This window comes from Topomyia yanbarensis, chromosome 3 (assembly GCF_030247195.1).
Source record: "Topomyia yanbarensis strain Yona2022 chromosome 3, ASM3024719v1, whole genome shotgun sequence".
NCBI lineage: Eukaryota > Metazoa > Arthropoda > Insecta > Diptera > Culicidae > Topomyia > Topomyia yanbarensis.
In genome coordinates, this window is record NC_080672.1 from 289,599,023 (window position 1) to 289,626,791 (window position 27,769).

At 38.0% G+C, this 27,769-nt stretch overlaps 2 protein-coding genes and 1 long non-coding RNA gene across 6 annotated transcripts in view; 2 read left to right on the forward strand and 1 right to left on the reverse strand.

Annotated features, from left to right (window-relative positions):
* The window catches only part of LOC131687848 (uncharacterized), a 67,721-nt gene extending 41,417 nt beyond the window's left edge, over window positions 1-26,304 (reverse strand). For 2 of the 3 annotated variants that reach the window (XR_009305219.1, XM_058971936.1), the window contains exons 1-4: window positions 25,671-26,304; window positions 9,570-9,684; window positions 568-767; window positions 307-428 (exon numbers count right to left, since the gene is read on the reverse strand). Coding sequence is in view for 2 of the 3 variants with exons in the window: in XM_058971936.1 (XP_058827919.1) it covers window positions 307-428; window positions 568-767; window positions 9,570-9,684; window positions 25,671-25,774 (541 nt within the window). In the remaining variant the exon portion in view is untranslated. The remainder of the gene's footprint in view (window positions 1-306; window positions 429-567; window positions 768-9,569; window positions 9,685-25,670) is intronic. The other variant, XM_058971937.1, reaches the window with a different exon arrangement.
* Window positions 3,550-6,028, forward strand: LOC131687847 (anaphase-promoting complex subunit 5). Its single transcript, XM_058971935.1, has 2 exons — window positions 3,550-4,062; window positions 4,119-6,028. The coding sequence occupies exons 1-2, from the start codon at window positions 3,727-3,729 to the stop codon at window positions 5,997-5,999; spliced, it is 2,217 nt and encodes a 738-aa protein (XP_058827918.1). The 5' UTR covers window positions 3,550-3,726; the 3' UTR covers window positions 6,000-6,028.
* On the forward strand, window positions 26,076-27,526 carry LOC131687849 (uncharacterized). 2 transcript variants are annotated; one of them, XR_009305221.1, is made up of 3 exons: window positions 26,076-26,214; window positions 26,283-26,886; window positions 27,157-27,526. It is a non-coding gene; the product is annotated as an uncharacterized LOC131687849 (long non-coding RNA). The 2 variants fall into 2 exon arrangements; XR_009305220.1 differs by having other exon boundaries at window positions 26,283-27,526.
* Window positions 27,527-27,769: the final 243 nt, after the last annotated feature.

Sequence of the window (27,769 nt, forward strand, 5' to 3'; positions counted from 1 at the left end):
TGTTTATAAATTAATAGTCTATAATTCCTTTTTATAAAAGGGGATAAACATTTTATATATTTGTTGCATTTTGCTTGGATTTCCTCAATAACGCTGCCACTTCAAATATATCGGTTCAGTAGAGTGGCTCGAATAACAATCAAGTGTTTTCTCTCACTCAAAAAAAAATCGATGACTTTGATTCAGAGTTGTACGTCTACTCTTTATTTCACAATTTATTTTCGATTGGCCCATGATTTCATTTACTACATTTTACGATTCAATGTGAAGCATGATAATAAAAATGTGCATTGGCTAATATCTCACCTTCAAAGTCATCCTCAACGGCGTAGAACCGTATGTTCCCGAGCGTGCAAGCGGTCAGTAAGACAGTCGAATCGCTGGAGAAAGCGATGGTGTGAATTGCCTCGTCATGAATTTTCATGTACCTGGTTTTAAAAGAAATACAAACAACTTCACCAATGAGACATGCTAACAGTATGTTCAAATTAGGATCGTTTGCATGTGTGATCGTTCACGTGGTCACATACCGATACAATATGATAATATATAGATTGTGCAGATTACCTTTTAAGATTTTTATCCTGCCCCCAGACGCAAATTGATCCACTATCATCGGAACTCACGATTAAAGCACCATTTGGACTGAAGATGCATGCACGGATTGCCTCGCCCCCTTCCTGTGTGAGGACATTGGTTTCCTCGCCGGTGGTAAGGTTCCACAAGATCACGGTCCCATCCACTGAAGCAGATGCCAGCACAGCACCCTGAAATGAAAGTCGGTATTTTTCGTTTTATATCAGGTGACACTACAGATACAATCGTTATCATACTAGCCACCACAAATGAAAAAAAATATATCGGGTTCACAATCACTATTTTCTTCCTACCTTGGGCTTATTAGTAACAATCAACCAGAAACACATAACAGAAAGATTTCAAAGCTATATCTCGCGTTGTTAGTAGTAATAATTTTCTATTATTTTACATACTAATGAGACCAAATTTATAATATCGCTTACTAGGAAAATTGCATTCTGTTATATTTATGTTATCGTATTCTGATATCTTTTAAAAGTTGAGACGAAAACATAATATGATTAATAATGAGGATAACACTTTCCGAAAGTCGAGGGATATTTATGAAAAATGGCGTTTTCCGTTCGACTCTGGCAGATTCTGATCGATTTTGATGAGTATTTGATTTTCGTTTCATTACCAATTAGGTATATAAAAGGTAAAATAAATGTTCAAAACAGTAATTTAAGGTCAAGAACACATAATTTTGAAACTCCCAATTTCTGAGGTTTAGTATCTTCGATGAATTTTCCAAACGTTAAACAGCACATCATCTGATAAAATAATTTTGGCGTTATATTATCCAAGAAGTATTTATGGAGAATTTACTCTTCAAACAAATTTTGTTCGAGACTTAATATCTTTAGCAACATTTTAGGGAGTGCTATCACAAACCACTTTGTTGAATACATGAAGGCTCCATGTGTTCAGAGTATCAAAATATTAAAATTATTATGTTTTTTTAAATAAATTATTATGATTTTACTGTTTATGATAAATACTTTTTATAAACGATAAAATTTACATTTTATCCATATCTTGAGTTTACGAAACTCAAAATCAAAAAAATAGATTTAAGAACATTTCGTAAATATAATTTTATAACTCGATATACTCTCTAAACGTAGTATTCATACCTGCAACAAAGTTGTATGGCAGACTCAACAAATTCGCTAAAGACGCGAACTCTTTATTATTTTATTTTTAAAAAAATTGATTCTCCATAATTTTAAAACGTCAAAGATGAAGTTTTCAAAATTATGCACTTTGGACAGTAAGTTCGATTTTTACCAAACCCCCAACGAACCGAAATTCTGGCTTCACCGTTGACGCCAAGTGACTTAAAAACAAATTCGTTCTACACAAGAAACTTCTTCGAATATGCCTATCTATTAAAATACATTGAAGACCCGATTTGATCAGCCCCCGATTTCGTCAGTCTCATATGAAAATATGTTTGATGGGCTCTAGCAGACGAATAAAGCTAAATTCGAGTAAATTCTTTCTTGAGCATGTTTTCCTTATCTTAAGGATGCAAATATGCAAAAATAAAAGTTTCATTTTTTTTAATTTTTCACTAGAAGATATTTTTTTATTACATAATCAGAAATAGTTAACAGACTACATCAAGGGAAGGAAGGAATATTTTAACAGCTCAAGTTTATTATAAAGAAAGAAAACAATATGTCCCGATTTAGTTAATGTCCCCATTTCGTCAGCCTAAAATACACCATGGGACAGATAAAAACGGGTCTTCACTGTATTTATTATTCAGTGTGTCCCAAATTAATAGGTACATCCCAGGTTTATATGTTATGGATTGAGAAAATACAGTTTTTTTCCTACACATTATTACAAAAGCTTATTAAACAACTTTCCCTAATAAGGTTGTGAAAATTATAAAAGTATTTGAAAATTTTAATTAGGTTTAGTTTTAGATAAACGGAGTAGTTACCGTCGCTCCAGAACGCAGTTTATTTTTCATGACTTGCGGTGAGGACAATCTCTCGACTCGCTGAACTGAAAATTATGGGATAGAGGTTAATTTTTAGAATTCTTTACACATTTAACCCGCCAAAAATCGCGCAAATGGCTCTGAATGAGACCCGCTGGTGCCCTAAGACGATTTCGCTAGATTTTCAGAGCAGCGTGCACCCAGCGCACTAACGCAAGTGACGGAAGGTTATCGAAAAGTTTCGTGAAACTGAAAATTCCAGTAATCATGATCATTTTCTGTAACGGGTTTCGACAGTTGTTTATTAGTTCTTTGACATTAGGATTAGCGATAATAATTCAAATTAAAAATACTACTGGGAAGTCAGGTTTAGAAAAAGTCGATATCGAAGTAAAGTTTGAATTTCGCACGTATGCACTTCAGAGGTAGCGTAATATCAAGAGCTGCAATTTCATTTCTTAGTACGCAGTCTCGTTGGAAATTTGAGTAAACGCTATTGAGGGTATTAATTTCAAATCGATTCTAAAAAAAATTTCTCTGAGTCCCATGTAGTGTGTGCTCTCAAAATCATCGCGAAACATCAAGTTTTAAATGTTCGATATATAATCCGAAGAGAGTGATACGAGATTTAAGAAATGTGTCAGCACACTGCTAGGTGGATTAAAAGCATTTTTTGCTATAAATCAAGATTTTGAGGTTATATTAAACTGATTAAACTTTATTTTTTGTGTTGTGTATTTGACCAGAACTACAACCGTTGACAGATCACTTTAAAAGAACATTCATTTTTTTTTTTAATTTTGTGGCGCCGTGTAATCAAAAAATAATTCATTACACATGTAGCTAAAACTATGCCACCTCAAATTTTCAATTAAATGAGTAGAGAAAAAACTATAAAAGAATATTTTGGACTGTGGATACCATGAGCCCATTGTGCGGCACAATTTGTGCCACGCCGCGTTTCCACTACTACATGTGCATATACGTGTACGGTGAAACGTCAAAAGAAAATCAAAACAAAAATTTGGTGCGGTTTCTTTGGTTAGTGGATACAGGACGTTCGTTCGATGTGCTTAATTTTTTGTATTTTGTGCTAGCTGTGCCGAAATGATTGTACACTTGAAAGCGTAATAAATAAGATTTCACAGTATCTCTGCAATATTAACTAAAAAATTGTGCATCCTACGTGAGTTATGAGTGCAAAGAAGGAACCGGAAACGGTCGGCTTCTGGTTGCCGAACCAGTGTTCAGCCAAAATGGACATAATAACACCGCATAAATTGGCAGTTGTTTTCCTTATACAAGAATACCTGTCGCTTAAGAAAGCAGTCGATGAAAATGCCCAGCTGGACTTCACGGCGCGTGATAGGCGAAAATTTTGCCTGTTGCTGCTGAAGCTAATCCAGTACCCGGATATGGCCTACAAGGATTTATACGGATTGTTGACCTCACCAGTTTACGGAATACATCGAGCACACTTGGAAGAGTTTGAAAAGCTGATGAAGATGTTAAAGACGGTTGGAATTGAAGTAACAAAGTTTAGAGTACTAATCGAGCATTTATTAATTGTGGTCATGTTTTTCAGGTTCTGTTTGATCTGTACAATGTAATAGATAAGCTAATTACAGACAATGCTAGTAGTTACCAAATTGGAATAGTCGGCCTCTATTTCCGACGTGTCTATATTACACTCGATAAAATGAGCTTTCCCGAGTTCATGGCATTGTACAGGAACTCGGTTGCTTATTATGAGAAGGGTGTTCGTGCAGTACAAATTTCTAGCAGCTCTTTTACAAACAGCGAAAGTTTTATGAAACTCGAAGCTCAAACGCTTTATAAGGACAGGAATTCAACATGTAAATGGTCCATTAAGCAATCGGAACTGTTTGTAGCTCAACAGAGCCTATTGCTACAAAATAACGAAATCAATGCCCTTAGCCCGAAAGAAATGCAGACGAGATTGAATGAAATAATTCACGATCATCCGCTGTATTCGCAGGCATACTTTTTGACGTATTTAAACAGTGTACGTGTAAGGGATTTCTTCAATGCAATAGATGCGATACACCGATCGTTTGATCGAAGCACATTGAATTCATTGGCCCTTGTACAGGATAGCAAAGAGTATCAATATTCTGCTTTGAACTTGGCAATTTTACACGCGCAGTTTAACCACAACGAGGAAGCACTAGCAAGTATCAAGGAATGCATAATGTTGGCTCAGGAAAATAGTGATAAAATTTGCTTGCAATTAGCTCATGCGTGGCTCTGTCTGTTAGATAACAGCAAGTCCCAATTTTCAGAGAAGAATATTGCCAACAAAGAGCTTATAACATTGGTACATTCCATATCCCTCGGTATCCAGTCATTGGTAAAATCGTCCGCATCAACAGGTTACACCCCTGCAAAACTGTTTGAAGTCCTACTGAAAAGTGACATTCTGAATTGCCAAACATCTATGATGGATTTGATTGCCAATGGGATTGCCGAACGTGCAGCGCTTTGGGCTATGTACGGCAAAAATGAAGTATCGTCACTCTGCTCTCAACTGCTACTGAATTCCGATCTGAAATCACTTGGAAAAACTTACAACGGCGAAGGCATATGTCAAGCGTTATGCTCCCTAATAATTTGGTTAGCAATCCAAGGAGAATTTAATCTTGCTTTAACTGTCCTTAAGCACACTCGCGAGAGATTTCCGCGCTATCCTCTGTCAAAATCTTGGATGACCGCGGATTACTATATTACTTCTATGCAGGCTATATTTCGCCACGAATGGACTGAGTCAAGTAATGCTTGCTATCATCTATATACTCTAGACAAACATCTCTCGTTGCTTCAGCGGGCATTCCTTGCACTTGCGCGGCTCAATCTGAAATCTGCAGATCAGCTGCTACGCCAACTATTAGATGACGATACAATTGAACCGCTTACACGTGTCAGGGCTCTTCTGCTCACTGCACATACCCTAATTCCATCCCCAGATAACGCCAAAATGGAAGTCGTCAATGTTCTAAATGAGGCACTAGCAATTGCCAACAAAAATTATCTGGACTACGAAAAAGCGCTAATCGAAATGCATTTTGCACACGTACTGCTAACAATGAAACTGCCTCATCAAGCGCTGAAAGCGATAAAGAACTGTCTGGAAAACATCCTCGCAAACGGTGGAATCTATGATAAAGCAAAGGTTCTGTTTTTGTTCGTGAAATGTGCCCTCGCTGTTGAACTGGATTCTATCAATAAGCTAGCCAAAATTGAAAAATGCTTACCTATGCTGGAACAAGCGGTGGAGTACTTCCAAAAGTTGGAATGTTACGTAAAGATGAAAGATGTTTACATTTTTCTGGCTACCTTCTACAACGACTTGGAGATGAAAGAAGAACGTAACAAATATGCCTACAAGTATCGCCAGATCGAAGAGCAGTATCCTAGCGCGAGTGAGTATTTGAATCTGTTTTATTAATACTAAATAAAAGAGATCATGTAAGTTTATTCGCAAGTAGTTTACTTAATCCGAAAAGTCAACAAAGTTTAAGTTAAAAGTTTTTATCTAGACTACGCGGATCACTAATATTCGTAGAAACAAGGCTGCCTAAGAGGCTGTTATGGGTCTAATTGTCAGCATTCGATCGATAGACAGTGATTCAAAATGTTCCCTGACTATTACCACTTTATCAGAACTAGAAGACGGAATTTATGGTTGCAGGCAGTTTGTACCAGATTTGTTTGTTTTCGAATGCGGATGGAATAATTCTCGATCTTGCTTTTGTAAATGGGGCCGATATCGTTGAGCTGCTTGAACCACCGACCACTGTATTCAAAGTCAATCCCTGCCACAAACCATTTATGGTACGACTTAATGTATGAATCAGTGCTAGAGACGATTTATTTGGCACCGTGTCATAACATCCGAAGGGTGGGTGCGTAATAAAATTCGAGAACGGATGTGCATCATAGTGTCCCCGACTTAATGAGGCATATTTATTTTCCGATATTAGGAGGCACCCCATGTGCGTCATAATGTTCCGGACGTACTGATGCACATTCGTTTTCGGATATTATGTCGCAGTCCATATTCTGGACACTGTGACGCACTTATAGTTTCGGATATTGTGACGCATAAGAACTGCGTCATAATATCCCTGGTCATAACCGCCGAGAAATTGCGACACACAAGGGTGCGTTATAAGGTCCGAAATTAAATGCACGTCCTTAAGCCCGCAATCATCCTAGTGTCACAACGTCCTAAATCCGCACAACGTCATAATATCCGGCAGATAGTCTAGGATTTATGACGCATAACGTCCTAGGTAATAAAATACTAAAGAAGAGCGCGTCATAATATCTAGGACATTATGATGCACCAGGCTGCGTTATAATATCCAAAAACGGGTGCGCGTCATAAGGTCCTGGATTTTAAGACGCACATTTGTTTTCGGATCTTATGACCTACCACTTGTGCGACTCTGGCTTTAACTATTGGAATATTGGCGAAATCTCCTCTTTGATGGCCGGAACGTGAGAATAAAGAAACGGTGAAAATTCACCTTTTTATTGGAAGCACTGGGGAAAGATATGTCCACAAGCAGGAATCGAACCTGCGAGTATCTAGTTGGGTGCGTTAACCACTCCAGTACTGTCTTTACGCATGGGCACGCTGGGCCCTAGCGAGGGCCCCCCGAAGTTTATGGCCCCGCGATGAGGATAAGCGAATAAAATCATACTGATTGTCTGCACTATGTACTGTCGCCATGAAAAATTCAAAAGAGAGCGGCCCAATTTTTATTTGTTTCAACAAATATTTATTCACAAGTAGAATATTCTTCAACTGCTGATTTTAGTTTCGGTTAAACCAGAGATAAACTATGAGTCACGGTGACATATACTCGACAAACCAAAGAATCGTTATTCCTTATCCTGGAGTAAAAACATGAGGCTTGAAAAAGAATCCCCCTGATTCTAAATCTTTTGAAATAGATTCGCCATTTATAGATTTATTTCAAAGCTTTCTGTTCTCGAAAAGGAATGTGTGTTGAAAAACAAAATATGACTTTTTCAGGCCAAATTATATCCAGTTTCATCACATCAGGAACGTTGTGCTGCTCTAGTTCAATATGTTAAGAATAACTCTTGTAAGCCCCGTAGTTTAAAAATAGAGATCAATAAAAATGCAAAGATTCGTGTAAAGCCATCTTTCGTGTTGAAATCGTAACCAATGCATAATTTTAACAGTTGAGTTTTTTGGCATTTTGTTATTTGGTTTTGGTAGATTTTTATAGTGTTATATCAGCCCTATTATAATGCATGATCAAACGAAACAGACAAACAAACCCTCGGTACATGCACTTCTGATTTTAGTTAGTTCAGTGTAAAGTAAAACGCGTCAAACTTAGTAGTATTGATGTAGTTTATATCGTGTGTATTTCTATTATATTAAATATTTTTAGTTTTACTACCAAAGGTTGTTCACGAAATTATTGCACTACGTTAAATCGTTATCCAAATTAGGAAAAAGATTCAGTTTGTGATATATAATATTTAAAACAATTTTGAATGGTACTCATATACTTTTACACAGTAGTATCTGTAACATCTCTCCCAATTGCTCAGTATCTTTCGATTTACTGTAGTTCCGGACAGTTTGGCGCATTGTAGTCTTTGGGTACAAAATGTATTTTGGTGACTCTATACAATGCTATAACTGATTTTGCATACCGGCACGATGTCAAATTCTTTGGCACCGCTAAGCTAATGGATTTGTGCCTATTAAATAAACGAACTGAAAAAAATCCACAGTCTTGTCTAAAAGAAGCAGTCAACGTTTATAAAGGCACACTTTGTGATAAGTTCCATGCCCTGGTTCATAATCCCGGTTGTGACTTAAATCTAACCTCGTTTGCCGCAACTACAGATTGCTTGCCAGGCCAAAAAATTAAATATATCTCTGGCGGTAAATATCAGGCACTCTTGAAACTGTGGCGTTCGCTGTCCCGAGTCTTTTGTTGTGTTTTCGATGTGATCATCTAGATGTATGAGCTGAATTTTCTAAAGTTTGTTTGGCTAAATTTTCTGGTTATGTTATTTTATAGAAAGAAAACTCACCAAATTTCTCAAATTTTAAGAAGATTTTTCACCAAATTTACTGAATATGAACATTATACGTTAAACTGTATTTCAACCAAATATAGTTATTCTACGTTGTCCTGAGAAATACTTGTAGTGCAATGTTTTCGAGGATAGCATAAAGAGTGGGACACGCTAAAAATCTGAAAATGGCATGAACCAACAAAAATCAAAATCGATAAATATAAATTGTTCCAGTATTGTCTTGGTATTTCAGGTAACAAAAAGTCTTATACTTCAGCGGCAGATTTCTAAACTAGTAATGAATTCAATGAAGATTGACATCTATTTACATATATTAGCATATATAATAGATGTTGAAATATTCACAGCGGTTATACATAACCGAGCGCATTGTTTACGAAAATAGCCTTAACCGCATCATGAAGCACGAAGAGTTCTGTTCAACTATGAGGGCCCCTTCGTTCTGTAGTGCCCAGGGACCCCGAGTGGTCTTAAGATGACCCTGAACCACTCCGCCATCGAGGAGCTGTGATGATGCCATCACATATTCCCGACATAATCGTGATCACCGCCACAGCCTCCAATACCTACTAATTGACATGTCTCCTATAAGCAGATCGTCACATCTCTCTCCTCGATCAGCCAAAATCTGTCTCGTTATCTATTTTTAGGTCCAGTGGACTGCGCTCAGGCTTGAGATATTTATTATCACTGTTTGCCCCCTTAGCTAGTTCAGTCGCCGCCAGACTTTGGCAGTGATAAGAGCTATGGAAGGGCATGTTGAATTCTGCCCTCAAAGCCTAGCGGTAGATGCTATGTCAGATGAATTTATACCAAGACAAATAAACAAATAAGAAATATATATATATATAGATTCAAAAGGCGTCTATAAGGTGTATGTCAAAGATACGATATAAATAAAATAAATACTTTCCTCAATTCTTACCTTGGGTGATACACGCACACTGGTAACCCCATACTTGTGCCCTTTCAAGGGTGAAAATGGTTCTTCGCAAAAGCCGCTACCCACTATCCAACGCCAAACCCGTACAGATTTGTCACTGAAATGTACATTGGAAAGGAAAAAATGTAATGAAATTTTGCTTTCTGTTATAAGACTATCTAACGATAATATTTTATTTAGACACCCGTTTTCGCACCGGTCGTTGGTAAATAGGTTGCCAAAATAATAATCTGTTTTTACACCGGTAGTTGTTATTATAGTTACGTTACACTTTTTTGCAATCATGCAATAAAATAATCGTTTTTTTAATGATATGGACTTTACTCAGTGAAAAAAATATTGCTAGAAAGATAATACATTTATTTGTTGAATTCAATAAAACCATTTCAGTAACAAACATCGTTCTCTTTTCTAAAAATATTTTATTACAATGATTGTAAAATTATTCAAACTGGAAATGTTTATTGAGATTAAAAGTTAATTATTGTTTCAATGAAAAAAATGCTCATACCATTAATTTTGCCGTTTGAAGCAATAAACATTGTATTATTGAATTGAATAAGACAATATGCTAAAATTCTCTATGTAATAAAAATTCTAAGAAATGTTATGGGTTCGGAACGGACAACGAATTCTAATAACTAATGTTTACCCAGAAGTTATTGTCTGAAGCACATACTACGGCCGCTCTGAATCAGGAGTGTAATGAAAAGGAGCTCATGCTAGATATTACAAACAAACTTGAGGAGAAGGAACCTTTACGACCACTCAACGATTGTTTTGCGGAAACAGTTTATACGATCAGTTTCGAATACGCTTTCGTTTTTATGTATTTCGAAGCCTTTGAAGAGGAGCTAATACTATATTGAAAAGCCAGAGCAAGTTGGGTTTTACCACAGATAACAGACGTTTAGGCTCGATTTGAATCGTGTGTAAATACCCGCTACTGAGATTCCGAATAAATCAGACGTCTGAAACACGTTTGGCAAACGTTTGTAGATGGTGCAATGATCGATGCAATGCAGTTAGAGTGCAGCTGTCAAACACGTATAGTAAACAGTTGCGCAGATGGCAATAGTGAAACACGGATTTCCAACGTTTATCAATTTGAAAGTTTACACAGGTTTTTGAAGAAATTTTGTTCTAGCCTAAACGTCTGTTATCTGTGGTTTTACCAAATTATATGGAAGCCATCTGACGTACGTCCTTCAGACGCTGCAGTCAAATATATTCGGATGGGAGAAAAATTGCGCGTTAATGTATGTGAGAATACTGCCATACCCCAGGTAATAGACGTTTACACTGATTTTTACATAAATTTTGTAGCCCAAATGTCCATCAGCTGTGGTCATATTGTAGACAGCATAGCCGGGTAAACATATCTGGGTTTTAAGTATATTCAAAGGCAATTTTGAATCGCAGAATAGTGGGCTTATTCATGAATACTTGGTACGCTGGACTATAACCATTCGAAATGAAAACTTTACTGTACAACTTGGGCAGAACAGTATACAGTAAAAAAAATAATTAAGTGATAGTATTTTATGTGTGGCTTCAATAATAATATTAACTTGCGTAAAATGCGTTGTTTTCCTAGGTTGATACACGGAGCACGTTATTATAGTAATCATATCTCATCTAACTATAACCTAGAACTAGAATCAGGAATCAGTAGCGACTGGTTCAAATAGCACGTTCCCCATGTTGATCGGAGATTTGTGCTTAAAAGACAATTATCAAAATTCACGTTGAGAGGAAGTTCCAAACCAATATTCACCAAATACATCTAGTGCTCGTGAACAAAAGGAGTATCACTCTTTCGTGACTGCTGTGAATTGCACTGAACCAACAATAGTTTCTCCGGAATTTCCCCTCAATGTGGATTTTGACCCATACCAAAAGTAATTTTACTTTTGCTATTAATAAATGACATCCAATTCAGATTGTATGTAAAACATATAACTATCATTTTTAAGCAAACAACAATTAGTGTCTGTGATATTATAGGGTCCCGTACAGAGGAATACGCAACGCTGCCTAAAATGATGCCATCTTCTTTGTTTCTGGCACCCATAATTTTTGCTGTAATTTTGAGTGACTTCAACCGAGTTACACAATAAATTAATATGGAGTGAATTGAAAGCTCACTGTTTCGTGGCTTATTCTTGATACTATTCCATGTAATTTATTTTACATTGTTACAAAAAAAGCATAATAAACTGAATACAGTGTCTTGTTTCGACGATTGAAATATTTCGCCATGATATTAACTAACTAATACATTTCTTGCTTGTTCTCCGAAAGAAGAATATTTGTTTACTTTGCACGATAGCTAGCCATCTGACTGTTCGATAGGTAGATTTGGGTTCACTCTGTGCGAGCCTTTATATCATAAACAAGGCCTTTGGCAACAAGTAGCCGCTAGCCGGCGCTACTATCGGCCAATAGGCTTCCAGTAATCGATATATGAACTTTGCGTGCACCTATGGGTAAAGTAAAGTGCATTCGAAATTCTGGCTGGTTCTAATTCGTATTCGTAATTCGTATTCCGGCCGATTTCCCGAAAAAGCTTAACTGTGTAGTATTCCGGCGCCAATAACACAACTAATTCTAATTACAATCGGTTGTATCGCTGGAGCTGAAATACTAACTACAACTACATCTACTTCAAGAAATAAACATTAAGTGCGTACCCTGGAGCAAATTGGTACACACGAATTTGTGGCAAGTTAATACAGATATATATTAACTGAATTCAACATTTTGTCGTCGATACGGTAATTCCAAAGATGGAATCAAATAATGCTCAAAAATTATAAATTTGATTCCAATTTATCAGTATGGCAAATGACATAACACGGAATCTTGCTTTCAAACAACAGTCCTGCGGGGTAGTGCCAAATTTCGCTGCTTACCAAATTGGTCATCAAGTCCACATTCATGTATCCACAGTTTGCATAAAATTGTCGGAGTAAGTCAAAAACTATTGCAACGAATTAACAAAAGTGGCTATCCTAGAATTATAGGACATTTCCACATTGTTCGACGAGGAATACTTCTAGTAAATTTATAATAAACGTCTTGAAACAAGCAAATTCATTGTCCAACAATAAATTATATAGTTAATTAACATTTCGTGTTACTGTTTCTAAGAACAATATTAGAAATGTTGAAATGTATTAAAATATCATTTTTATAAGTTAAGTACAACCACCCAATCCCGTCTACTCCCGCCCTCCCCTTATTTACAGACTAAGTGAATTGAATTCCAAGTGCATTCACGTTCATGCATTTCACTATACTGCCTATGATTGCAAGTCAGTCCCATGAAGATAGGAAATCCCATAGAAAACGGAGCAAATAAGCGATCTTGGGTAGTATACACACAGAGAACAGACATATAAGCTGGAACAAACTTTCCCGAAAAACCTGTGTAAACATTTAAATGAAAATACGTTGAAAATCACCATCGTATACAGGTTCGCATGCATGAGTCACCATTGTATTCAAGTTTGCACACAAGTCCCGTATAGCGATTGCTGGCCGATCGAAGCGCCGCCAAGTGGCAAGTTGCTACTTGCTGTTGTCATTTCAAAGCGACAGTTTTATTTCTTACACAAGTTAAAAACTTTACTTGTATGTCAGTTCTCAGTGGTATACAGTCGTGATTCGCTGGTTGGGTCACAGCCTTGTCCAACTAACGAATTTGATTCGCTAGCTGGACAGACTGACAAATGCCAAAAACTCTATAAAGAAGATGTTGGCAGTGTAAATGCATCTGTTCTTATGTCTAACTATTGTCAGATTGATTGTCAAAGTAAATTTGGCACGAGCTTTTTAGTTGGACAATTGTCCAACTAGCGGAGGTTCAACTAAAAAGCGGTCCAGTTAAAAAGTGTCCAACCAGCGAATCACGACTGTACACCACAACACAATATTATCCCTTGAAAATATGATGAACCACCGGATGAAATGAGATGGTGATGATGTAACAGGTATGATCTGTGTCCTGCCATGCGTACCTATTAGCAATTAAATCCAGCGTTTTTGAACTAAGCGCTGCAGAGTGTGTGATAAACCATTATTGTTGTGATCTTCTTTTTACTACTGGTCCTGAATTAAAAACTTTGCGCGAGAAAAATACACGCATTTTCTTTCTTCTCGAATCTTAGTTTCCACAGTCCCCACAATCATCGCCATTTGTTCGCAGCGATTTTCGTTGGACACTATCATTAGCTTTCGTATTGGCCTCCACATATAAAAATTTTCGGGCTTTTACAAGCTTCAAAGCCAATGAAATTCAGCCTCTTGCTAGCATCCCATCAATCGGATCCTGGGACACATCATGCCCAGGTTGACATAATGCTACATCTTCCAGTTCAATCCAAGCTGCTTAGATGCACTAATTTTTACTTCCACGCAGAAAACATACAGCATAATCAAAACTGTGGGTAATTGAATACAAACAAATACTGTTCATTGTATCAAACGACAAAATAATTGGTGTGAATCGAGGTTTGAAAGTATATTTTCATTAAAGTTACAATAAACTTTTTATTTCAATAATTATTTTAATTTCTGTAAACTTTAAAAAAATGTTATTGAATTCAATCAAATAATTTATTGTCTCACAATCGATAGTTTTATTTATTGAGCTCAATCCATAATTTTATTTAAAATAAAAATCTTTCACGAGTCGAATCAAAACTCTGCATAACATTTATCGCGAGATCCTATTTTTTACATTTTCCTTTGTTTTCCCTACTTTCTGCGAAAAGCAACATTGGCGTCGGTTGGAAGAAGTTACCAAATATAGACACTCGCTGTAAACCGAAACGATAAGTTTCCATTTCCCAACCTGTTTACCAACCGCCGGTGCGGTGTCGTGTTATGATGACGGTTAGTAAATTGCTTATACCCACGCCCGGTGCTGATAGTCTATCTATACTATTGTGAATAATAGGAATTAGAGTTTTGTATGCCTAAACTGAACAACTGTAGACTACAAAAAACTGGAGGTAGGTAATATCAGGCATATAACTGTGGGGTTGACGTAGGACTATTCATTGGAGCATTATATGGTTTCGCGCAATATTTGTGAAAGAACTACATTCTTCATATTGCGATATAAATTTGGTAATAGTGGAATTGGGTGTTTTCGGAAACAGATCGTACAGTCATACCTTGACTGCATTATCTTCAATGCAGCATCATGAAATATGCTACGTCAAACAAAATTTGCATCGTTATTTTTGAATCCTACTAGTACAACTTTTTCCTTTTGGAGTTTTTTAATTATATGAACTTTATATATCCTCTAATTTACAACCGATCTAATGTTGCAGTTGCAGCTTTTAAAGTCATCGTTCTCTATACAAATACGTTGCAGAGAAAGCTCATCACAATCGTTAAAGGTCATCTCGATCGATATAATCTCGAAAATATTGGCACTTTGTAGTTAATTTCTAAAGCAAAGTACTCATATACGTCTGCTTTGCAAACTTTTCATAGGCGTTGTCTTCGCTAGATTGAAGTAGAATGCATAATTTAGATATTCGGCCCTATTCTGCGGGGCGTGTGACGTGAGACGACTAATCTCACCTCACTCTAAGTGACTTTTCTCACCCAATTCTGAAGAGTCACTTCGGGTGACGTGAGACGCCCATTTAACTGCAATGGAGAATCTCACCTCACCCGAGTCGACTCTCAGATTCGAGCGAAAAAAGTCACGTAAAGTGGAGTGAGTTTAGTCACCTCACGTCACACGCCGCGCAGAATAAGGCCGATTATGATGGGATTAGCTTTTTGGTGGGATTAGTTTATTGGCCTAAAAGTTGATTTGCCGAGTGATTGTAGTGATGTAACACAGCTGATATCGTATGCTCGCTACAGTCGAGCCACTGCAGCTAGCGATCGTCAGTTGTTCCAGTTCTAGATCTGTACGTGGGAGTGATGAAAGGTTCTTTCATCTCGCTTCAAACGCCAACATTGGTACGCTCTCCGTATTTTCTCCAGTTGACGCCTTTCAAGCCGAACCTGATTCATCCACCAACAGCGTATAGTTGTACTACTAGTACTACATAGGTTGCTTCAATCTCTCAGTCGACAACTATTTGCTCGCTAATACGGGCTACTGTTATGACATCATCATCAAGACCCAGACATGGCTTGATGACTGCCCATACAGTCTCGTGGATCCGCAGCTAAATTGGAAGGTATTGCAGAAATGCTAAAGATAGCTACGACATCGTACCTTATATACGTACTAATTTGTCTACAGACGAAGGCGACTGCGATGAACCGCAGACTGTGCCTAGAAGCAATAGAATAAGGAGGAATATATCTCTTCTCCTAAGTTTCGTTGTAAAGGAAGGTTTCTCTTCAAGGTTCTCCAAAAATACCCAACAAACATTTCGTGGTTTTATAAACGTTTTAACAGTTGCTTTATTCAGCTCTAGCTGAACATTGGAAGTATACGTGTAATCATATATCGTTTATTCCACCCTTAAACATCCGGGATTTGGAGAATTTATTCAGCTTGTCTGATTAAGACACATGAAAGAACAATTCTTCAGCACGTATACAGCCTGAAGAAAACCACAGTACAGCTTTATCAATAAACATTTTCGTTACCGCTATTCAGCTAAGGGAATTATCATAGGAAAATTGTTAAAAAAGACATTTATTTCAAGTTACACACGCCATCAATCTCTTTGGAAGCCATATTCTTTTATTAGTGTTACGTTACAGTTAGAGAAAAATTGTATTACCTTGTTGGAAGTCATATCACGTACCTGGATCCGAACCAGCAACCTGTTGAATACTAAGCACTTACCTTACTGTCTGCACCAATCTTGCATACATCGAATGCTTCAGATTTCACCGATGTATCGACAAGTCTAGGCTGCTGAATAGAGTCTGTACAAAGGCTACAGTAGCCTTCTATAGATTTGAGTGAACCTAGTTGGCTTGGGTTCGAATCCCAACCTACGATAATATTTTATTTCAATTTTTTTTAATTATTAATTTTTAGAACATTCGGGAATTTTAAATAAGATAATTTATTTATTTCCAAAATGATGAGGTGAGGATTTATGGTTGTCACAAAACATTTAGATAAGTAAAAATGGGTGTTATATGAAAGTGGTGGTAACTGAATGATGGATTGAAGTCATTTATAATTCTAAGGTGGCAATCTCCTCAATTTATTTACCACTCCCTGCCAAATGATTTTCTTTCCATTGTGATTTTTTTTTGGTAAGCGGACGTCGCTGTTCGAATTCAATAGTTTATTTATTTATATCAGCTAAGTTCGCCAGCGTGAATAATCATTTCATTGTACCTTTGTTTGCAAGTCGATGGATAGAAAAAAATCATGGTGACAATGCTGGTGTCAAAAATTTATAGCGACGTTGGAACAAAAAGTTTCTCTTGTGTTCAATATGAGAATATTCATGTTTCACAAGTAAACAGACCGTTTCGAATTAAAAGGTAAATTTACATAAACGAGGGCGCGTGTGATTTGGTAAGCTTGTACATTGAAAAACTGTAAATCGTGTATTTCCCGTGGTGAAAACTCAGTAGATATAAAAAAACTAAATAAACTTTCTTTATTTCTTTATTCGTTTATTGATCTATAGCTCCTTAACTGTAATATGTGCAAAACATCTCAATTGGAATATACCGAAATAATAAAAAAAATCCTTCACTTAATAGTAAAAAAAATATTGTGTGTGTGTTGGGACTCGAACCCAGGTCGGTTGCCATTCCTCATGATTTGCTAATCGCGCCAATTTTTGTAGTAGTTACAATTACCTTTGTTAAACACATAATTCAGCTAAAAATCAAAGGTGGTATAACGGCAAATGTAAAGGTAGAAACAACCTTTTGAAGACATGTAGTGCAGCTTAATGATTAAAGGTAATACTATTGGTAACAGCATCGTTTATTCAACTCGCAATTCAGTCTAATTAAGATGGTTGAATAAAAGCTTTAATATTGTCGCTATTACATTTATTAGAAGTATAGTTCAGCCTAGTTGGAACTGGCGAATACTGGATTTTCAATAGGCTGAGTAAACTGTTAATGTTTAAATAGTTCAGCGAAAGTTTTATTCAGCTTACATAACCTTTAATCTGCTTTAAATCAACACGTAGTCTTATAGTTCAGCTCCTAATGTTTGTTGGGTAACTACTCGAAAAAGTACTGGTGCAAAACCGAAGTAAGCAGCTCCCGGTCTCAGAAACCTGAGCTCAGAAAAGGAGTTCCCAGCTCTTCCTGGGGCATCAATAATCCCAAGGGCCAGAGAAAGAAACCAGCGCTGACTTAATAAATTTCTCTAACGTTGTGGACCGTATTTTAATATTTCTGACAGTTCACTGCAAAATTGCCCCTCCTTTCAGCGATTGTGTCCTTCGATGGCTAATTTATCGAACAAGGTCACAGATCTGATCACTATTCCACAGTGGAATTGCAGAAGCATAATCCCGAAAATCGATTCTTTTAAAATTTTAATAAATAACTTGAAATGTGATGCATTTGCATCACGCGAAACATGGCTTACTTCAGAAATACACCACAGCTTTCATGATTTTAATATTATTCGCATGGATCTAGAAGATTCTTATGGAGGAGTACTTTTGGGGATCAAAAAGTGCTATTCTTTCAATCGAATCGATCTCCTTTCGATACCAGGTATTGAAGTTGTCGCTTACCAAACCAGAATTAAATGCCGTTTGCGCCTCCTTCACCTACATCCCCCTGGAGCCACGGTTCGCTTTGCGATATTGAGGCAGTCCTCCACGCACCGAGGATATTTTTAGGCGATTTTAACTCCCGCGGTACGACCTTAATGACGATAATCGATCTACCTCTCTCCACGTGCTTTGCGACAACTTCGATATGACCATTTTGAACACGGTTTAAATGACACGTTTTCCGGCTCCCCCAGCACCTTAGCCTTGTCCCTCTGCTCGACATCGCTGTAGTTAGGTTGCGGGATCGCCAATCGTAATTACTACTGCCATCGGTTCCAGGGCACCTAATACAATTACAAAGACGAGGAGTACTCAGACCTATACGCGGAGAAGCCTGCCGCGTATAAGATCTTCCGGGACGACGGATTGCCCGCTAGTTATCGACAGTACGCGACCCAAAAAAACCAGGAAATTCAGCTTCCGACCACAACTAGTATCGACCGATTGCAATGTCCTGAATCTGGAAGTTGTTAGAGAAAATGATCCTGTCTCTCCTCGACAAATTGGGTCGAAGCAAATGGCTTATTGTCAGACACAAAGGGATGAACGATTGTCTTGCGTTGCTCATAACAGAAATTCAAGTGGCCTATGCTAGCAGAGAGCAGATGGCATCAGTTTTCTTTGATATAAAAGGGGCTTTTGATTAAGTTTGTATCAACATTCTTTTTTCCTACCAATGGTAGGCTACCATACAAACTTTTACGTGAATAGCATTGATCCTGCACTCTAAGGCAGCTTACAAATGACGGTGAGGTCTCTATTACAGCTTCCAAAGCTGTCGATTTGCAAGGACTATTGCAAGATACCTTGGACAATTCGTGTTCTTGGGCCCTCCAGCAGGATATCGAATTCTCCAAGGAGAAAACTGAGCTAGTCGTATTTACAAGAAAGTGTATCGTAATTATAAAAATGCCGAGAAAAAACACGCTTTTCCGTTTGTCTCTCGCGGTGAATGGATCAATGTGTTTGAAAATCTCTGCCACCTTTTCTCTTTGAGTCGACGTATAATATTCCTGTTAAGGAAGCTGTTTAAAGTCTGCCTTGACGTAGGTTTCGTCATCCTGTACCACGCAATCAAATTTCGTCAGCATTTCATACAAAGCTTCCGCGATCGTTCTCTTGCCGTTTTGTTTTACTTATCGTCACAATTTGGAGTCACCAAGTACTGTAATGTACTGTTGTAAGTCAACAGTAAAACACTTACGACATCTCGGACGGAGAAGCTAAAGAAATTTGCCAACTGCTCTCCTACAAGTATTCAAATGTTTTTTTTTATCAGCGTCTTACACAAGTTGCTGATGTCGGGAATCTCACTCCTTCTCTAGGATAATTTATGTCGATTATGATTCCATTCTTTTAGCAAATTTCAAATTGAAACCATCTAGTTGGTCGGATCCAGATGGTGTTTCCTCTATGTATGTATATCAAAAAGTGCATAACTATATCTCACTACTGGAATGTCTTCTTCCTGTTGAGAAGTGACCAACATAATTCTAGTCCACTACAGGGCCGGCGGAATGCGTGGGTAGTATGGGTAGTACTACCCACTCGAAAATTACCGAGGGGGGAATTACCCACTCGAAAGTTTGGAACAAATTAAAACCTGAGATTAACCACGTATGTGTATTTGTTAGCACAAATTTCATGCGTTGGAAATCCTCAACGTAAAGCAATTGCAATCAGATACAAATTTCTTTGCTTTACAATTTAAATTTCTTGAGAATAATTAGGATTTGTTTGAAATTAGGAATTATTTATTTTTTTTATACTCATGGAAATACATGTTGACACATCCACATCTTAAAACATTCAGATCGATAGACAAAAAATATTAATATACAATTTTATTCAGACTATGGGAGGCAGTTAGAAATATTTTTAAGGGCAATATAAACAATTTGTAATTTTTAACATGAATAATCATTTGATTAAAAATTGAAGGAAGGAGAAACAATCACTAGACAATCAGTAGACTTTGTATAAGGAAGGCAAAAGATTGTTGATCCCGACATCAGTAGCAGAGACCGTATCAGGGAACAATCAGAGCAAAATGACAAGGAAAAAAATAAGTTAAACTTGTAGCTTTGTGGCCAACGGAAGATTACTATCAGGACATCTTGAACCGGATCGCCAACAGACCTCCTTGGATCCGCTTGGAACTCTTGGGATCACATTTGCAGGTACCTGTTAGTAAGTCAACCAAAAGAGTAGATATAAATAAATTTGGAGGATAGCCAGCATATCTCGGACTAGAACCAAGCCGAGGGGATTCGTTTAACGCAGATTTGGCACTACACAACTAGAAAAAATCGTGTAAACGTCTCTTGACAATGACTATACTGCTCATGATCGCATAATAGTCCCATAAACATAGGAAATCCCATAGAAAACGGGACAACTATGCGATCATGGGTAGTATACGAGCATCAAAAATGAAATAGTTTTACATTTGATTTTAATTTAACATGTTGAATTTTGCGAGTCACGTAATTTAACTCCACGTATGGAGTTTGTTTAAAATGTGTAATTTTATGACACTGCGCTTGGAAAGTACATCTTTCATGTAAAATTAAACAGAACATGGTTATATTTCGTCAATTACGGTTTGTTATATTGTGGTAAGTTTCGAAATACCTCAACGGTAAAATTAATTTTGTTTGGTGTGTAGAACACTAGGCGCACGACCAGACAACATGTTTAATGTCGCGATAGCCGTCGCCGCAAGCGCAGAAAACGCTCTTTACGACCCCAATACGCCGGAGATACGCATTCAACGTATAATGATTGGACATGACCCGAGATGCCACCCGAAGGAAGTCACGACGTTCATCCATCCTTTTTAACCAAGGTTGTTTGATGCCTTTGGGATTCCTAAACTTCCATTATCCCACAAAATTTGCCAATTTTCGAACATTTTCTAACTCTAAGTGAAAAACTCGTTAAAGCTACGCGATGTTTCACAAATATTACCTTCCAATGCCTAAGTGTTCGCCTTCTCATTACCATTCTAATCTAAGTGTCACTTTTCTTATTACCCGGAATAGATCAATGCGAATGAGCTCAAATTAATATTTGAATCAGGCAATCCGGAACGATTTCAATATAAATAATCTAGGCTCCCTATTCTCTCCGGGAAAATTAGGAGTGCTTTCCATGCTCCATCGATCGAAGCGCCTACTTAGAACGATGTAGACATGGTCGTAGGTAAATATAAAACCATAAGTTTTGTGGGGAAAATGCTTAGCGCGAGTATCTTTTCTGTCAGATAAATTTGTGTGTTTGAAGAACAATTATTACGTTTATATACATTATTATAATTTCATCGCGAAACCTCTATCATTTGAATGTTAATTTACGTGGAATGCTGTTGTCGCCGATAAAGAATTCTTAGTTTCGTGTATTCCGATCAAAGGTCGAATCCAGTGCTACAAAATTTCAAAATCAGTTACCTATTTCTGCTTGCATTTACCGAAACCAACATTCAGATTCAGCGCCTCCCTCATTTATTAACTTTCCAACTGAGTGAAATTTTACGCAGAATCGAATGCTTGAGTTCGAAGGAAATATAAATTCATTCACCAACCAAACCATTCATTTGTTATTATGTGGAAAATTTGAAGGCAGAAGTTAGCATCTTCTACATTTTCAAGCATAAGTGAACTGCGTAATCTACATCTGGTGCACTTTTGCTCAATAATCCCTCTCATAGCTAGCATGGAAGCAAAATTCAGTCTGCTTCTGAAACCGAGCATGTCCGATCCTGAATGCGCTGCGTCGGGAGAACGAATGACGAGGGAAACGAACCAAACATTTCATTCATCGAAGTGGGCATGAATTGAATTTCGTTTTCTTTCAAGTTCACGGGATATCATTTTTTTTAAGCGGTCGAATCGAGTACACGACGTAGGGCCCAGCTGCTAGACCTAATATTGTTTCTCTCGTTAATCCGTTGACGAACCGGTGCCAATAATCGCATTTTTCAGTTTCCATCAAGTTTTTTATTTGTGTTTCTAACGTCGCGTATATTCGGAAAAATTTGGTCAGGGTAGTTGGTAAATCGATTGCCTTGTACGCAGATCACCTGGGTTCAAATCCCAACCCCGCACATAGGGTTAGAGATTTTTCTAAAGAGATTTCTCTAACCCGACAAAGAGGCGAATGACCCTAAGATTAAAACCTCTATAATCAAAAAAAAATTGGTCGATCTGACGTTCAAAAAGTCCTCATAGGACCTTTTCGCATACAATTCTGAGCACTCTCTGTCCAACACGGAGTGGGAAACCGTCCACGATTTACGCGCCAGGTATTCGTTTCGTCTGACCTTTAATTTCAGTGTAGAAAAACAAGCCAGTCAAAAAGTTGCACACTGCCACTGGAGGAATTTCTCATTTTGATTCGATTGTTTCGGATATAGTGGACGCGTAGCTCTTTCAATCAATGGGCACACTAATGAGGTAGAGTACAACGATAAATCTCACGCACTTGGCCGCGCCGGCAGGCATTCGTGTCATTTCCACTGTATTCAAGATGGTCATACTGAAATTGTCGCGAATATCATGCAGTAAGATAGATCGGTTATCAGCATGAAGACAATCCCATGACATGCCGTGGGAGTTGAAATCTTCTCGAACCAGTTGAGGTGCGATGTATATGGAAAGAACATCAATAAATCTTTGCCTATTATTCGGATTTAATAAGCGACAACTTCAATACCTGGTACCGAACAAAGGCTAATCCGATTGAAATAATAGCAAGTTTTGATTCCTAAAACGCTCCTCAATATTGTTTTCGGCCATGGCGAAAAATGCTAAAATTTAGGAAATCTACGTCGGAAGTAAACCTAGAAAAATAATATGACTGAAATATAGAGACACTTGAAGTTTTGGATGTCCCATGTGGACTTTCCGAGACCAGGAGCCAATGTCTTGATCCTCTCCGCATTTTTCACACCGTGCCTTATTTCTACAATGGGCTCTTCAGTTCATGCACCGGGTTACAAAAAGGCGAACAAGTAGACGAGCCCCGTTCAAAAGAACAAATTTTGGAAAATCCGGCGAAATGCTAGAAATGAGGCTGATGAAAAATAAGTTTTCTAATACTCCTCGATTTTTACTACACACAATTGCTCGCATACCAGAATTTACACTGACTGAAGCACAGGGGTCTGGTAGGAGCCACCCCCTATTTCGCAATCAATGCCCTTCTCGGAGACTACACCATCAATATCTACTTCCCGAGCGGGTACGCAGACAAAATACTTTGTCGTACACGGTCGAGTGTTGTTTAGATAGATCACGCGATTTATCGATGACGTTAAATGGCTTAGCTTTGGTCCGGAAGTAGACCATCCGGGGCCGGTTATATTAGATATAATTTGAATCGAAAATGAGACTTATTGGTATTATTTTTGCCATCGGAGAAATATTCAAATCGACCTCCACTAAGCCTGAAAGGATGTCGATCGACGGAGATACCCATCGGCTCACACTCAGCTAGCTTCAAAGCACAGTCATAAAAAAGCCGACTCGGAATATGGGTTATTTCGGTCGTAGTTAAATTGATTGTTTTTCTATCACGAACGTCAACAGCATAGTAGCGACTGCACAAAACATTAACAGTCCTTCCCGTCATGTACGGAAAGCAAGGCATATAGTTTGGATCCACGTATCCGATCCGATAGTCCGGATCCATACTCTTGTCTGGATCTTAGCACCAAATCTGGGCCTGGTTCAAGTCCTGACCTGGTAAGGGAAAAAGGGGATGGGCTAGATCCAGGGACTGGTCCATTACCGGGTATTGGTCCAGATTCGGGCATTCGATCCGGAAACTGGTCCGGATCGGGAACTAGTCCAGATCCTGAAACTAATCCAGATCCGAAAACTGCCTAAAGTTTTTCTTTCACTATTCAAGTTACCCTATAAAAATCCGTAATTCCGCCTATTTCTGCCAAAATTGGTGCAGATTGCAACCTGAATTTGGGTAGAAATCCGCCAGAACTCCGGCTGGTTGGAATCGATACTAATACTAATACTAATCGACCGAATTATCCTACATCGTCATTCCACCGTTTACTACCTTTGCGGTAATGTGTTTAATACCGCAATGCGCAATTGCGAGGTCTGTTACCAAAAAAGCAATAGAATCTTACCCAAAAGTAATAGAAACATGCCCGTTGGATTTTGGGTGTAGTATTCAACAAACACATTTTCGCTGAGCCGTCGGACAAACAGCCCTGTTAACAAAGAGTGTTTCCGAATAGCCACCAGACATTCTCAGGGAATTTTCATTTTCACTTACACACGCCATACCTGAACTTTCGTCAGTGCGAGGTGAAATCACTTCGAATCTTACTACCCACTCGGGAAAAAGATGTTCCACCGGCCCTGAGTCCACAAACACAGTCCACCGATTTTTCTTCGCAGCCGACATGAAAATTTTTCATCGGATACGGGACTAAACCGATACTGATTTTTTTCAGAGTAAGCTAAATAGCTAAAATCGATCTAAACGAAATGATTTTAAACATCTATTGTCTCGTTCGCGTCATTCCTGATAAATAAGACGTTAACTACATTGCACTTACATGAAAACCTAAAAACGGAACATGTACGAGCCCGTTGAGCTTTGTAGAGCTTCGATACAAATATTAGTATACAAGGAAGAAAATATGTTGTTCTCTCTACATTGTTCTGAAGCTCTTTCGACTCTACAGTCTCATCTAAAACTTGAACGATTTTTGTTACCAAATGTAGGACACTTCTGATGCTATGAAGAATAACTAATCTCTGATAAATTTGTCAAATTGCAAACCGGTTCCGGGGATTTCAAGTTGAACCATCACGCAACACAATAAAAAATTATAGGAAGAGTATTTTAAAAATAACTCATATTGATTGAAGTGGGCGATGGTTTTTAATAATTCAGCTGTGCTGGCCGTACCACGTGTAGTTTTTCTCACCTAATGTGCTTTTTACGATGAATGTGTGGTCAGCGCTCTGACTGGAGTGTGTGTATTAACTTGCAACTTCGACACCTCACGATTAGTCATAACATACAACGAAACGTAACTAGTACGTTAAAATGTGTATATCTAATGGCGTTTTCGTTTTTTCTTGGTGCTACACCGGTGTAGTGCAAAGAAAGAGATAGACTGATTACACCCAAGTTTGAATGAGTGTAGCACCGACTACACCGGTGTAGTGCACTGTCAAAAACGAATATGCCATAAGCGAGCATTGAAAATGACAGGTACATGACGTAAAGTGACATGTATATATTCCACACTTTTTAATGCGTTTTGGTGTTTAGCTTTGGAACGAAGGTTTACCTTGACCCAGTAACTAGTAGTGAGTTCCCGAAAAAATCCACCGAAGTGACATCGCTAGCGTGACAGCATATTTTCTGCAATATCTTCGTCCTGGACCCACTCATATTCTCAAATTTAACCGGGAACACAAACAATATTTTCTACTGTTTTCACTAGCGAATTTTGTTTTCTCGTAAATCCCTTCCAACTGTTATCTGCACAGCACAAGCAGTAAAATACGACCGCGATAACGATGGCAGTTGTACACCGAGATAATAAAATCTTGACGAATTGTCCTTGTTTATAGTGCTCTACTCTCTATTTGCTTTTCTGGAAAAGCTTCTTTGCTCGTTTGAAGTAACATAGGCAACGGAGGCATTACAAAAGCAACCACGTTCAAGGAACCTGAACAGGTGATTCAATGTTCCTTCTTCGAAGTCCACTTGGATTATCAAAACGTAACTTTCTCCGTCGATGAACAATAAGGTCTGAGTTTTGCACGTTTCACACGACATCACTGAATTGACCGACGCACATGGAAAATACTGTTTCGGTTATCAACTAGGTATATAACGTAGCTCACATGGATTATAAGAGAGAATGATTTAATAAAAAAATAACATTTCTCTGTAGGTCGTTGATTCACACCCATACATCGCATATTTATTTATCGGGAATAGCCGGAATAGTGCTATAGTACGAAGCACGTGTATTTCTGGATCGATCCATTGAAATGTTGTCATTTGAATTCTGATTTTCTTTCTGAACTATTCTTATGCCTCATTGATCTGCATTCAATGAAAAACCGTATTGTATACCAACGCATTTAATTTCACCTGTTGGAGTGTTTGTATTACATATGTCATACTCGGGTTAGGAAATCAGAGAAATATAGACTGGTGTTAGTTGGTAATTGTTTTTGCGAGGACATGCGCTTCAACGCAATGACAACGTGTTACATTTATTATTTAGGAGTTAACCAGGACTTTCTTCAAGGGATGTAGGGTGATGAGCCTATTTTTGACATGTAAACTTGAGAATACTGAACAACGATCTGCAAGAAAAGGCAGGGAAAACTGTAAAAGCGCTGTCATCATCTGCTGAAGACGTACAACTAATTAAAAAATATACTAAAGTATATTTTTTGCTGAGAATTACCAGTTTCTGCAGAAGTTTGATTGCACCGTAGGTGGCGAACGTCATCACAATCTGGACGACATGATAGGTTGTTCCGCAGGTGAGAAACGCTGGCAGATTTTTGCACATCCTTTGTGCGACCGAAACGAAGGAGGTGTTTGCATCTGTAACGGTTTGATGTTTGCTCTTCGGTAGAATCGACTGATTTTGTTATTCACTCGTACATCGAGCAAACAATTTCGTCTAAGTTCCGTAATCCCTGTTTCCTATTTGTATTCTTTACATTTCTACTTGAGGGACGCTCTAAGCACTTTCATGTAGAAATGCTGAAGGAATCTACCGATCATTACAAACTCTAAAGCTCTTTTAGATCAGGGTCGGAAAAATGACGAGTCTAACGATCACCATGAAATGACATCATTTACTACGCCTAGAATCATAGGAAGAGGAAGAATATTCCTTGTAAAGGCTAAAATGTTGGGACTACCAAGTCTAGCAGATCGAAGAAGCTCTATCGCAAACCCGAAGCACATAACCCCTGGTCCTGAAAATTTAGATTCAACAAGGAGTTCCCAACGCTTCCAGGGACACCGAAAACCTTAAATGTCTGAAATGAGGAACTGCAAACGTAGCATTTATTCATCCGAACTATCAGCAATCGGCCCCTCGAGTAGAATAAAATAGATAAATAAACGTAAAGTAATAAACGTAGATATCAGCTTTTGCCATACTATCATCAACATCTGGATTTTCTACATGATTGCAAACAGCTGCCATGTTGGACTAGCATGCTTAACATTTATTAAACACTCTTGCTCCTCTCTTGAATAGAGCCATATAGCCGTAGCGTGCGGTTGACCAGGTTGGCCCAACCAAGGGCCCAACCTTAGGCGGGCGCTGAAAACCTGATCTGCTTGAGAAAATAGGTGAGGTGAAGTCATAAAATAAGTCAGGATCATCCCCAGATACATACAAAATTGTTG